The 13,570-nt window shown below is 40.6% G+C and overlaps 1 protein-coding gene across 2 annotated transcripts in view; it reads left to right on the forward strand.

Annotated features, from left to right (window-relative positions):
- Nucleotides 1-13,570, forward strand: part of MAP2 (microtubule associated protein 2) — a 176,839-nt gene that overhangs the window by 126,521 nt on the left and 36,748 nt on the right. For both annotated transcript variants that reach the window (XM_084819173.1, XM_084819177.1), the window contains one exon: nt 5,160-5,221. In XM_084819173.1, the coding sequence (XP_084675299.1) occupies nt 5,160-5,221 (62 nt within the window). The remainder of the gene's footprint in view (nt 1-5,159; nt 5,222-13,570) is intronic.

The following is a 13,570-nucleotide window of genomic DNA, read 5'->3' on the forward strand; positions in this document are numbered from 1 at the left end:
CAGTTCAGACATCATGCCAAACTAGTGCTAGACTATTCAGCGCAGCAGAGTTTCCTAAGTTTTTTGGTGGTGGTGGGTGAAAATGCCGCTGAAGATTTCATTAATCTTGGGGTGGAGGGCTGAATTTTAAGATTTTGAGAATTTTGATGGGGGGAGCTTTTATATACAAGGCGGCTGGGTGTTGTTGTTTTTCCCCCACCCCCACTTTTTAAAAATAATTTTTTTCAAAAGGCTTGCCGGCGTTTCAAGCAGCAGCTTGGCAGCTTTAAGACAAGGTTGCATTCCTGGGACAGAATGACCCAGATACAACACTACCTCATGTTCATCATATATTTGGAAACTCAAACCATGACTTGGATTCTAAGCTATGGCTAGTGTGATGTCTGAATTCAGCATTCCTGTGGTCCATCATAGTTGGCGGGAATAGCAGAGAATAAATGTGCTTGGCCCACATATACTGAGTGAGAGCATTTTGAGACAGGGAAGGGAACCATATTACCTAAGAGTTTTCAGCAATAAGTTTGTTTTTAAAGGGACACTGATTTCATGCCACATACATACACTTTGGTTTAAATACCCAGTAATGTTTTGCAGCCGCTACTGTCACTGCCTTAGAGAGTGACATTCAACATATGGAAGGGGTATTGTTGTAGCCTGTCCAGTACCAAGGCTTCCATTTCCAGCACTGCATCCACCATAACAGCTGGCACTCAGAAAGGCAGATAAAAAACTGTCAGTTCTGCTGTGGTTTCCTATCACCTGATTCCAAAACCTACGTGAGGGAAAAATGGAGAACCAAGGAGATGGATGGAAGTCTCCATCTCCCCTTCATACAGGTCTGTTATAGCATTCACAGTTTTCAGTGGGAATGCAGGTTTCCTTTTTAATTGAGTATTGCGATTATTTTAAGATGCAAAGCTACTTGAAGAAAGCAACAATAGCCATCCTGCTTTTGTTCCTCTCCCATTTGAGATAGAATCACAAAAATTTACCTCATGGCCAGAAGAAAACAACTAGGTGAGAGGTTTTTTTGAATGGACTAATGGCAGGCAGAGAAAAGGTTAAACAGCCCCTACACACACACACACACACATACACACACACACACTTCACTCAACCTGAAGCTGCATGAAATTCCAATTGAATTAGCATTAAAGGAAGAAAGAAAACCAATAATTCTATTTTAGGCAATGTGTAATTGGGCCCACTGCAGGCATTTTCAGACATGAGGCATAAAATGGGACTTGCTTCAGTTTGGTTTGTAATATGACTGTAAAACCTATGCTGGCAAAAATACTTGTTTGCATTATGAAAGCCTCTCCTTGGCTTTCTGTTCCCCATGAGCAATGATCAGATGTTAATATAAAAATCATGCAAGACCTGAAAGGTAATGTGAGTCTCACATTTGAAATTCCACCCTCAGTGCAAGAAGCAGGTGTCACCATTTAGATTGAGTTTAACAACTCATGCAAGAATGGGGGTTGTAGTCTTTTAATTATTTCTCATTGTAGAAAATCAGCTATAAGCTTAATTAATTCTACAGTGAGAGATTTGTGTCACAAGCAAAACTCAGTAAACATGAGTCAAGGTGGTAAATACGTAGTAGGTGTCTAGGACTGTCACATACACCTTCTTTGTTTTTACATGGTGGGCATTCTTTGCCCACCTAGCAGCACTATCAGCTACAAGAGAACATTTCTTAGCCGACTTTGATGTCCCATTCTAGAGAACTTCTCTCTGTGATCAAGAGGCCAAAACAGCCATTCAGGTTACATTTCAGCCATTTTTACCTCAGTAAAATCTCCCCTACACTTGACACTAATATCACTGTATGCATATGCCAAATTTGGCAGGGTGTCTTACTCTTTCAGTAACTCCAGGGAATATTATTGACAAACAAAATGTGAATGGTGATCTCTTCACTAATACCCAAACATCAATTCAAATGTTATAAAGAGAAATACAACTAAAATGTGTTAAGTATTGTCACTCTGCACACAGGCTATCTCAGTGAAAGCTTACTGAAAGGTCAGCAGAGCATTTTTTAAGTCTTTCTAGCTCTTGGAAAAAAACAAGTTCAGAGCAAGGCATTTTATGACAAAGGAGGTCAGAGGGTATTGGGGGGGGGGAGCATTCCAGAACAGCCGGAATCTAACTACAGGTACCTGAACATATTTAACGTTATTTCACTATGTTAAATATTCATAAAATATGATGTTATAATGTTTAAAAATAAGTGTGTACTGCTTGTCAATCATCTCAGTCCTTTTTGCATTCATTTGACCAAATGCTAGAAGGCCAGAACATATTTACTTCTAAGAGAACAATTAAGCAGAATACTATTAGCATGTTTTTCCTTATATTTGTAAGGCCTGTTCCAATGTAACAGGAAACCATGGTTTCCTGTTATGTGCATGAGCCATGGTGAGCCTTGGGGTTGCCTACTCCCCCACTTTTGTGTGCCAAAGAAGGAAATGGAAACCATTTTTTATTTTAAACTAACCACAGTTTCATGTGATATCTGAACTCGGGAAATGCTGTTAAACTATGATTTGGGTAAAAAAGCCAGGATTAAACAGTGTTTTCTGATCCTGGCTTGTTCTCACTAACAAGAGCAGCCTTCCCCATCCCAGTGCACTTCAGATGTTTTGGACTACAGGTCCCATCATCCCTGATGGGATCCAATGCAAGTTGGGTCTGATGGGAATTATAGTTCAAAACATCTGGAGGGCAGCATCTTGGAGACGGCTGAACTAGAGTTTAAACGAACCGAACCGTAGTTCCCTGAGTTCAGATATCATGGGGGAGGCCCTTAAAATTGGAAGCAGAAGCTTTTGAACTCCTCCTTGGAACATAAAAAGGAGTAGGGAGCATGCAAGCCTGAGGCTAGCTGCGGCTTGTGCATACAATGGGTTTACCATTATCTGAGTCTGGCCTTTGAGTAAAAGGGCTGGAGACATTTTTTTTAAAGCTGAAGATGCAAGGATTTATGGCCTTGGAAAAAGTGAACATTCCTCTCTGTAAGGGACTTTAGGAAGCCAGTATCTAATGCCTTTCTCTAAAGTCATGGAAAGAGTGCAGATAGATCTTTATTTGGCGCTATTAGGCCGATCTTGCATTTGGCTGTCTTGGCTACTAACCACTTGCAGTTCCTAGTTTCCAAGCAGGAATAGATACATAATATGATAGTTGCTTAAATACTAGGATTATAAAGTCCCTATCTTTTTATGCCCTGGTTTTCAAACTGTGAACTTTGAAGAAGGCAATAATGATTACAAATCCTAGAATCTTCAGAATGTTCTCAGTTTTATATAGAATGAGTCCCACATTTTGGTTGGTTTTGTATGAGGAACCCTACTAAGTGCATACTGAGAAACTAAGAACTCTTATAGCTGCAGTTTTAAGCATAATTACCTGGACATAAGTGCTACTGAATTCATCAGTGGGACTTTCTTCTCAGTAAACATGCATAGGATTGAGGTGTATGAAGGGTAATACTAGAGCTTAGATTTTAGAAAAAGCAAGCATTTAGAATATTTCAGTATACCTGCAGTTGTTTCGATGTTGATTCTGGGTTGTTACTGTTCTTTCTTGATGCATTGGGGAGAGAAAAAAGACAAAGTTTGAAGAAAGCATTTTAAGTCATCGCCATCATCTGAATGTTTTCTTAATTTGTACTTCACTCTTTGATTGGTTGAAAAAGTAAGCCTGTGCTTCCTTTGTGACATCACAGGATTGATATCATAGGGCAAACAGAAGCATCAGCTTAGGCTATGAACTGGGACAAACATGTATTAGGTTTGTCTTCCTAATCTTAAATTTCATGGTGTGTGCCCCAGAATCAAACATGTTTCTTGCATGATTAAACTTAGTCAAGCTCCAAGGGATAGGGTGAAGCCATGATCCAGGTTTATTGTTCAGATGGAGGAATTGTTATGCTTTCAGGTAAGTCAGCAATAGTGTTGTTTTCCCCTCATTTTGTAGCAGTAGATGACTGGTGTCTGATGATTCAAGGAGAAGAATCTATTCGGGGGGGGGGGGGGAGAGACCAACAGTAGCAGTATGGATAAAATATAATGCAGGAAGTTTGTGCTAGGTTATTTACAACTGGAGCTGTCCTTCATTATTTTTGGACGCCCCACCACAAATTATCTAACTTGAGATAAAAGGTTATTTAATTGTGGGTCACATATAAAAGGGAAAGCGCAGTCATGTTGACAGCATACATTTTGTTACAAAGCAATGGAACTTTTGGCAAACTACGTATGCTGCATTTGCCTAGGCCATTGGAAGTCTATCATGGCTACTCTCAATTCAAATTTGAGATAGTTTTATGAATGGAAGAGTCTAAGGGTTCTTGCTTCCAAAAGCTGAATATGCTGGTACAATCTTACTACATAAACCACACTATCTACTACAATTACGCTTCTTTGGAAACTGCTGTAGAGCTCTCAGCTGATGATCAACGTAATAGTGTATATATTATGCTCTATGCAGTCATTCCACTTTCTCACATGAGGATGGGGGTGAGGGTGTACCAACAAGCCCTTTTCCAAACATCTCCATCCCTGCCCGCTCAGTCCCCACCCTTCCCATATTGAGTCAGGAGGTCTAAAGGGGGTTATTAAAACCACACTGGTGATAACACAGCTATGAAAACTAGTTTTCAGTGTTGTGTTATTGTTTAGTTTTAATCTCATGGGAGTATATTCTGAATATTTAATGTACTGTCACTTAACTAGGAGATGTGGGTAATGTGCTGGGTGATGTGGTAAATGCATATCAGATGCTACCTCAAGTCGAAGGCCATCACACACAGCCCAAATATTACACCTCCATCTTACCAAAAAGGGCACAGGGTGATAGTTTGGTATTATGGCTGTTGATCGCTTGAACCTCGAGTCATTTCAAACTCGCGTTACCTTGGAAAGCTGTGATTTTTACATCCTTACTTAGGACAGAGAAAACCAAACAACAGTCTTTTCTGATTTGCTAGTCACAATTTGTTCTTTAATTAGCATCAGATATTGCCATTATGAATTCATCTATTTTTAAAATTGCATGGCTATTCAAACTGAATATGTTAAAGATTAGTTTGAAATTAGTGTTTTGAAGCATTTATGGTCTTTTTTGTTTGTTTTGTCCTATGTATCTAATAGCTGCTGGTGGTGAAATAAACCAGACTCCTGGAGTGTTTAAACAAGCAAAGGAAAAACTTTCTGTGAGTAAAACTGACTTCTTTATTATTCACATGTGCTCATTAATCTTTTGTGTTTCAGATGGTTTTATAGTCATTTTGTAAATAATTTAAAGAAACAATTTGCCAGTTTCCTGCTTCACTTCAGAATTAGTAACAGATTATTAAAATTTTCTAATTCTTGCACAGTGCAAGATTGATATATTGTCAATTATGAAGAAGCTACAAAGCTATGTAAATGATTTTCAATTCACTTAATCTGGTATAACCACAATAACCTCTACTGACACTGTTCTAAAACAATTATTCTCCATCTATCCGTGTCACAGGGACCAAACCATATTTCCATGGAAGTACTTGGATTTAAAGCTGATTTATTCCCACTCACACTGATCCAGAAACCCGTTTGCCCAGGGTATTTATACCTATGAAATAAGATGTTCTGTGTGTTTAATAATTGATGGCTGCAGCTATGCCAGGATAAAAGGGCGGCTCCAAAGTTCTGCCTTTGAAGCATACAAGCTGGCACTGAACACTAATACGAATGGGCAAGCCAACTTACACACGATACCAGTGCAGACTGACTAAGCTAGAGCCACAAATGCAGGTTAATGGGTAGGCATATGGCCAGGGAAATATGCAGCTGACCAATACATAAGAATTTTGACATCCCTACACTAGGAGAATATACTTCCCTGTCACATCATTTCATATGGTTGGAAATGCACATACATATTTGCTGACTGGAGCTACTGGAAGCTGTTTTTCCATATGTGGCTCTTATCATGCGCAATACTTTGTTTCCCATGGCTACTCTTGGAGCATAGTCATGGGATCCTTGAATCATAGTTATGGGATCCTAGGTCCCATGAGTTCAGCCAAATTATGACTTTGCATACTCACTTCTGTTTGACAACGTGATTACTTTCAGTCCACTCATGGCAGCTATCCAACCACAATGCAGCAATGGAGGGACCGCTAGTGGGTGGTTCATCTGTCCGGGGGGGGGGGGTCAACCTGTTCTAGAAAGGGTTGCACTTCCTCTAACGGATCAGGTTCGTAGCTTGGGGGTGCTTGTAGATCTTTGTCACTAGACGCACAAATATCTTTTGTGGCTCTTCAAGCACCTTTTATTGGCTTAGGCTAGTACACCAGCTACAACTCTACCTGAACAAAGACAGTCTGGCTTCAGTGATCCATGCCCTGGTAACCCCCCTGTTAGATTACAGCAATGCATTGTATGTAGGGCTGCCCTTGAAGACAGTCAGGAGACTCCAATTAGTATAAATATGGCAACTAGGGTACTGACTGGAACTATGTTATTATGAACATATTATGCCAGTATTGTACCATCCTCACTGGCTCCCAGTCCATTTCTGGGCTGAAGTCAAGGAGTTGGTGTTAACCTATAAAGTCCTTCACAGCTTGGGTCCATAATATTTGAAAGACCACCTCTTCCTATATACCTGGAGAAGACCTTTTTATTTTCCTAGGCCTTTCAAAAAAATTAACTGCTGTTTGTTTTATTTTTAATTATAGGTTTAAAGCTGCATTTTACGATCATACTTTTCCATGCTTTAGCTTCTTTCATATTTATCTCTTTAAAACTATTTTAAATTATTGTTGCTACTTTAAAATTATTTTATAAGTTTTATTGTATTTATTTTTATTATGTATGAGAGCTTATAATAATAATAACAACAAACAACAACAATTTCTGTCAGCTACCCCTGCACGCACAAAAATAGGTTTCCTGAATGCTTGAATGGTCAGGGAGTTGAAGGCATATTGGACTGTATCAGAACTCTCCGTTTCATATAGAACGTACACAGACTTAAGTTTCAGAACCAGGCAGCAGACATCCGATATTTAGGCTTTGGAGGGGCACTCTGTGCTCCCACCCCCCAAAAAAACAATAAATAGATGTTTCAGGTTGCAAAACTAGAGATGATTATGTGGCAGATGTGCAAGACTGAGAAGGAACTCTTGCCTTCCCTCTCAGTTGTTTGAAACATCTGGCCATAGCAAGAAGGGGAGATGGAGGGACTACAGGCACATGGAGCCACACAATCCATTTCTTTTTGTATGTGTGCTACTTCCTAGGAAACTGGCTTTCCTAATGTTTTCTACCTCACTGTCCTGCCTTTTCTCCCTTTCTAGAAATATGTCATAGGCAGCAGGAAAGGAAGGTCTATGCTAAATCACCTTCATTCCAAGTACTTTTGTCTACCTGGGAGATGTTTTCATTGCTGGTTTTGGTCTTGTTTCTCTTGTGGTGTTCTGCACCATGTAGAGATGTGCATGTGTGAAAAGGGATACCATGGTGTTTTTTCCTAATATATAGAAGAATGTTCCCCTTCACCTGTTCATCTCTTTGCATGGTGGAGAGCAGCAAACAAAAAATTATTGAAAAATGGGATATAGGCTGCTACTTCAGTTAAGCACATTTATATATCTTGTTTCAAAGTTTCTGAACAAGATTAAGGGTGTAATCATATGGGGATAGGCGGCCGCCTCTGAACTCGGAGGCGACCGCCTGTCCAATGCAGGGCAGGAGAAGCTCGGAGGGGATTGTCCCCTCCATGCTTTAGCTGCCCTGCATTCACAGCTAGACAGCCAATTTTGACTGTCAAGCTGCAGGAAGGCAGAGCGGGGGGGGATGCCAGCTGATGCATAGGAAGTGTCGGAACAGCACTTCCGCCATCCCCACCCCGGCATGCCCCCAGGAACGCCCTGCTTTCACTGCTCCATGCCCCTCTTCCAAGCGCTGAATGTGGGGCTGTTTGGCGCTGCCTACAAGGCAGAGCGGGAGGGGATGGAGGTCTGTTCTCAGGGAACGACCTATCCTATGGCTGTCTAGCCACTGACTAGCAGCCATAGGATTGCACCCTAAGAGTTACTGTTGTTAAATGTTTAGAGCCAGAACCACATTTGTGATTAATTTTTGACTCAGTGGAGCATGCCAGTGTGGTGTAGTGGCAAGAGTGTTGGACTAGGAGCTGGGAGATCCGGGTTCTAGTCCCCACTCAGCCATGGAAGCTCACTGGGTGACTTTGGGCCACAGACTCTCAGCCCAACCCACCTCACAGGGTTGTTGTTGTAAGGATAAAATGGAGAGGAGGACGATAATGTAAGCCGCCTTGGGTTCCTTGCAAGAGGAAAAAAGGGGGGGTATAAATTCAATAAATAAATAAATAAATAAAAGCTCCACTGAGACCTGAAGTGTGCCATTTTGCTGAATTATTAAAATATATACCTTGCAATTTCATTGGTTAAACATAAGGTCTTTGTCATTCCCTCTACTGTTTCATTCTTCAGGAGGGAATGCATCAAGATCTCAAAAACCAGTGAGCAAAGAAGTAATTCCCCTGGGTTCCAAAATTATAAGGCTTATAATTCTGGCCCATTTCAAGCATAAGCTCTTCAGAGCAGGGCGGGGGGGGGGGCAGGTGAATGCTAGCAAGAACAAACACCGTAAAAAGATTTGAGTCTTATAAGTACTTTCTCCAAGAAAACACAAACCTTTGGATCAAAGAATCACATCGGGAATCTGTGTGTATACGTGTTAGGGGTGTGTGCACTGATCACAACATTTGGTATGTACCCTGATTTGCAAGTCAAAAAACAGCCCTTTTCAATTTGGATCTGCATCCGATCTCAATTTAGAAATCCAAACGTTCATGCCTCCCCCATTGACTACCATTAGAATTCAGCAAATGGCTATACCTTTTTTCTGTTTGTCAAGACTGGATGACATTTGCAGGCTTATGAGGGAAGTAGGTCTGCTAAATTTCAAATAAATAGGTAAAGGGGCGTTGCGCCTTTAAATTTTGATTTTTTTTAAGGAAACTGCAAATAATTTTTTAAATTATTTCTTAACATAATTGGATGAAATTTGCAGGGATAGCTTCTCCTTCTGAAGGGATCAAGCCTGGCAAGTTTCAAACAAATAGGTACAGGGAGCTTTGTGCCTGAGCAGCCTTCACAGTTTCTGGGTTCCAAAACAAGACGCACTTACCCCCTAAGTTTTTTTGTGGGCAATTGTTATGAAAATGACATACGGCATAGAGGTTTTTAGAGATATTGGGCGGGGGGGATTGTTTTTGTAAGTTGTATGAAAATGGCATATGTCATAGACACATCCCTGGGCAAGAAACCTGAAAAATGTGAGATAGATGAAGAGGCTAGGTTGTTATGATGAATGAAAAATAGTTAAAGGGCAGTCCTATGCACGTTTAGATGGAAAAAACTCCTACAACTCCCAGCATCCTTTCAGCCAGATATGCTTGCTGGGGCATGGTGGGAATTGTATGATATTTTTTCTGTTTAAACTTGCATAGGATTGCGCTACTAAAGATCTCCTTTGTTTTGTTTTCTGCTCAATGGGCACCAAAATCACAGAAAGTGCAGTGTGTGTGTGTGTGGGGGGGGGGGGGATGGATGTGACAGAAATACCAGAAAAGGTGCTCTAGCATTTTCCAAGCATGCACCCAATGCTACACCCTCCAAAATCCCACAAACTCCACTAAGGGTGCAATCCTATGCAAGTTTAGATGGAAAAAAGTCCTACAGCTCCCAGCATTCCCCCACAAGCATGGCTGATGGGGGAATGCTGGGAGTTCTAAGACTTTTTTCTGTCTAAACATGCATAGGAATGCACCCTAAACCTCTTAATGCCCCTGCTCCTGGGAGCGAGAACTAGGAAATCACCCTGAACAGTCCTGTGATATATTACTTCAACATTCCTCCCCAAAGCACTACAACTGGAGATCCCTGGTAAAACCATTTGATGTGATTAGAAGCTAGAGGTGTCTGTCACAAAACTACACCCCTTTTCTCCCTTCCCCCTCTCCCCACCCTGGTGTTTTCCTTATACAGAGAGCTTGGGGAGAAATTTATTCATTTTTGGAGATACACTTTGCCTCTGTATTCCGCCAAGTCCTGAATCTTCAGGAGGGTTCAGATTCAATCCGCTTCAGAGGAACCCTGCTTCAGTTCAGACATCTCCCAAATCTGTCTGAATCAGCCTGATTTGGTTCTGAATTCGGCCAAATCTGAAGCATACCTTCAGTATTAGGGCTGCACGGATCTGTCAGTCTTGGTCTCACCAAGATTGCAGGGTTTTTTGAGGTCAAACTTGTTCCATCCCATTGCTGCATGAGTTCGCTTTAAAAAAAATGTGTATGCACTTTTTTTTCTCTAATATATGCATTACTGTATCCATTTTAAACATACACACTTTTGGACACATGCACCCATTAAAGTGCATTTTTCAAATGTGTGCATGTCGACAAACCTTTTTGGTTGTGGAATGCATTGCAAGCAAAGAAATGTATGGATTTCTGACTACAAATTTTGTTCAGATCCGTATCTGGGTCGGGGAGATGTGAACTGGATAAATCTGTGAAGAAGAAGAAACCTTGACAGTGAATTTTTCACGCATCCCTACATTGCATGTATGTGTTGCCCAAACTATGTAGTTTGGGCAGCCATATTTGTTGTCCATGTGTCAGAGCCATTCATATATAAAGTGTGTGGAGGTGGTTATCAGGTAGTGTGATTTTTAGAAGAAATAGTACATGCAGTTTGACAGGAGCTGAATCCTGCCCTTCCCCCACTCCCTATCACTGCAGGAACGTTTCTCCTGGGTTGGCATGAAGTGAGCCAAGTTGGAGAAAAAACAGTGACAGAAAACTGCAAAGAAATGTAGGAAAGTGGAGGGGGTTCAGCATGTCTCCTCCACACTCTTTTTGTTATAAAAATTAGACACCTCCATCCTCCACTTTGTATGTCAGTGGGGCAAACAGACATATGAATAAAGAAGCAGGGCTACTCTGCCCCTCCCCATCCCATCTAGTTTGAGTGTGCATGTGTTTTTAACCAAACTTTTGGCACCCAATGGAATTACATTTCTCCCTGTCCCTTGTTTAGAGGTCACAGCTTTCTAGAATGTGTTAAAAATGCAGATGAAGACATCATGTTTTGCAGATAAGAGCCTGTTATCGGGTTTCCAATTCACACAATCAGTTCAAGTGAAAGTTTTCAAGCAGCAAACTTATCCAATTATAATCTTGCCTACTATGAATAGATATGACATCAAAGTGATAAGAAAGCTCCCCTCATGATCAGTGATAACTATTTCGCAAAGCCAGGTTGTTGTCTGATACTTGCACTTATTGTTATGGGGATCTGCTCTCAGGTTGTAGTGAACTTAGTAGGACATATCTAGAGAAAATATTAATAGTATTGGGATGTGAGTTTCTTAAAAAGTTTTCTTCATCCCCTGCATACTCTCTAATCACCTACATGCTCTTGATCATCTTGATCCTGCTTTGTAAACAGTGCCCATTCTCTTCCTTCCCTGGACTCCTACACTGGGGGCTCCTTCACACGAGGCTTTTATCCTGCTATGGAGATTGCTTACTCACAGAGGTTTGCAGGTCCTGTACACGACGCAGCCCTCCTCCACGGAACTTCCCACTCTTTGTGAGCTCTATTGCATTGTTTTCCATGACAATGAAAGTCTGGCATTTTCCCTCCTCCCACCATGGAGTGGATATAAATAAGGGTATACTGTTTAAAGTCACTTTTATTGCAAATAAAACAACAGTGCCACCTAGTGGCTTTGTAATGAAACACGTAGGAGTTTAGGGTTTTTTTTAAAGCCACGTGGAAAGGACCCAATCTAATCACACAAAGATTCTGGAAGCAGAAGCCCTGGTAAATTGCAGGATTTTTAGTCTTGTGTGATGAAGCCCTTGTCAAACCTTATCCTTATTCTTGCTGTTACAGACTAACACGGCTACTCTTCTGGAATTTATTCCCATTGCAGTGTTTCAGGTGCTCAAGTTCTTTTCTTTTTTAATCCTTCTGCACAGTTTTATTTTCTGCTGTTCCCCCTGACCTTTGCAGCCCTTTCATGTATTTTGATTTGAGAAGGACACATATATTAAGTTGAAACTATAGCGATTGTCTGATTTGCTTATTTAAAACTAGAAATCCAGAGTGCATTGACATTTGCACAAATATAAATGCATCTTAGTGTGACTTCACTGACAAAAACATTCTAGCATTTATATAAAAAGGACAGGCCCCTAAGAGGCCACTTGTGAATTGCAGCTACAATGGGTTAAAGGGGGGGGGGCTTTTATAACTTAAATCCACAGTTGGGGAATACCTTTATTAGGGCCAACTAAACTTCCATAAAAATGTGCAAGCTTTCGATTTCTTCAGCTCTTCATCAGGCTACGTGATAAAAAGCAGGGGATGGGGGAAGAAGCAGCAAAGTCCAAAAATTTGGCCAGGTGTCATAGCCATGTGGTCTGCAGTATAGATAAACCCAGTCTTAAAATGGAGAATTGCAGTCTGAATAAATAGGCAGTGGTACGTGTTGCAGGTATCAGATGACACCTAGCAATGCATTTTGGGATAGAGAAGCAATGGCTGATCTCCATTTCTGAAAACACAAAGGCCAGCTATAACTCTGATCTGCCTGTTGCCTTGGGCACAACACACATATTCCTGAGTTGGCATAGAGCAGAAGTGCAGAGAAACATGACAACCCTTCTATTAACAAAGCCAGATATTAATTTTAGGTGTTGCACTAGGTTAAAAAAAGGTCAATTGAGGCCACCTTGTATCTTTTACATCTTGTTTTGTAATGTGAAAATAATGAACCAAAATGGTAGCATTACCTCCAGGTTCACATAATTAGTATTGTAAGTTTAATTACACTCAACATTTGTTAAGGCAAATACTGCTGTTTCTTCAGCAGGAAGCAGACATCAGTACTTAATGTGTTACTGTTGCATTCAATACCTGCATGATATTGTTAATGGTGATGGCAAGTAATCCTTGCCCACAAGAAATCTTATTGTGAACTCATCCACAACTGAATTTTGAAGACAGTTTGTTGGCTTATTTATAACAGCCCATAAAAATTCTAACCATTTAGCTCTTAGAAAATATAGAAACATAGGCTGAATATACCAGAAATGGAAGAAGTGCAGGTCAAATCTCTGCCTAGCAACAACCGGGATCCTGGTTCAGGAATTAGCATTGTCATGTTCGCTCATGAAAGAGGCTGACATGAACTGATGTTTCAGTCTTCAGTGAAATAATGACATCTATCTATCTATTGGCCTTGGATCAAGGAGTCTACCGAGATGCAAATTAACAATGCATAATTAACACATAGTTAACTTAGTGAAGAAATAATATTAATAATAATAATAATATAATATTTCGATTCCACTTCTCATTTGCACAAATCCCAAAGTGGTTTACAACAACACCATAAAACAATAGAGCAATAGAATAAATCCATACTACTACAATATTAGAGTGGTTCAAGGCAGCTCATGGCTGGGGGAA

Source organism: Heloderma suspectum, chromosome 1, assembly GCF_057233095.1.
Source record: "Heloderma suspectum isolate Gila_16-S chromosome 1, 16-S_ref, whole genome shotgun sequence".
In the NCBI taxonomy this organism is placed as follows: domain Eukaryota; kingdom Metazoa; phylum Chordata; class Lepidosauria; order Squamata; family Helodermatidae; genus Heloderma; species Heloderma suspectum.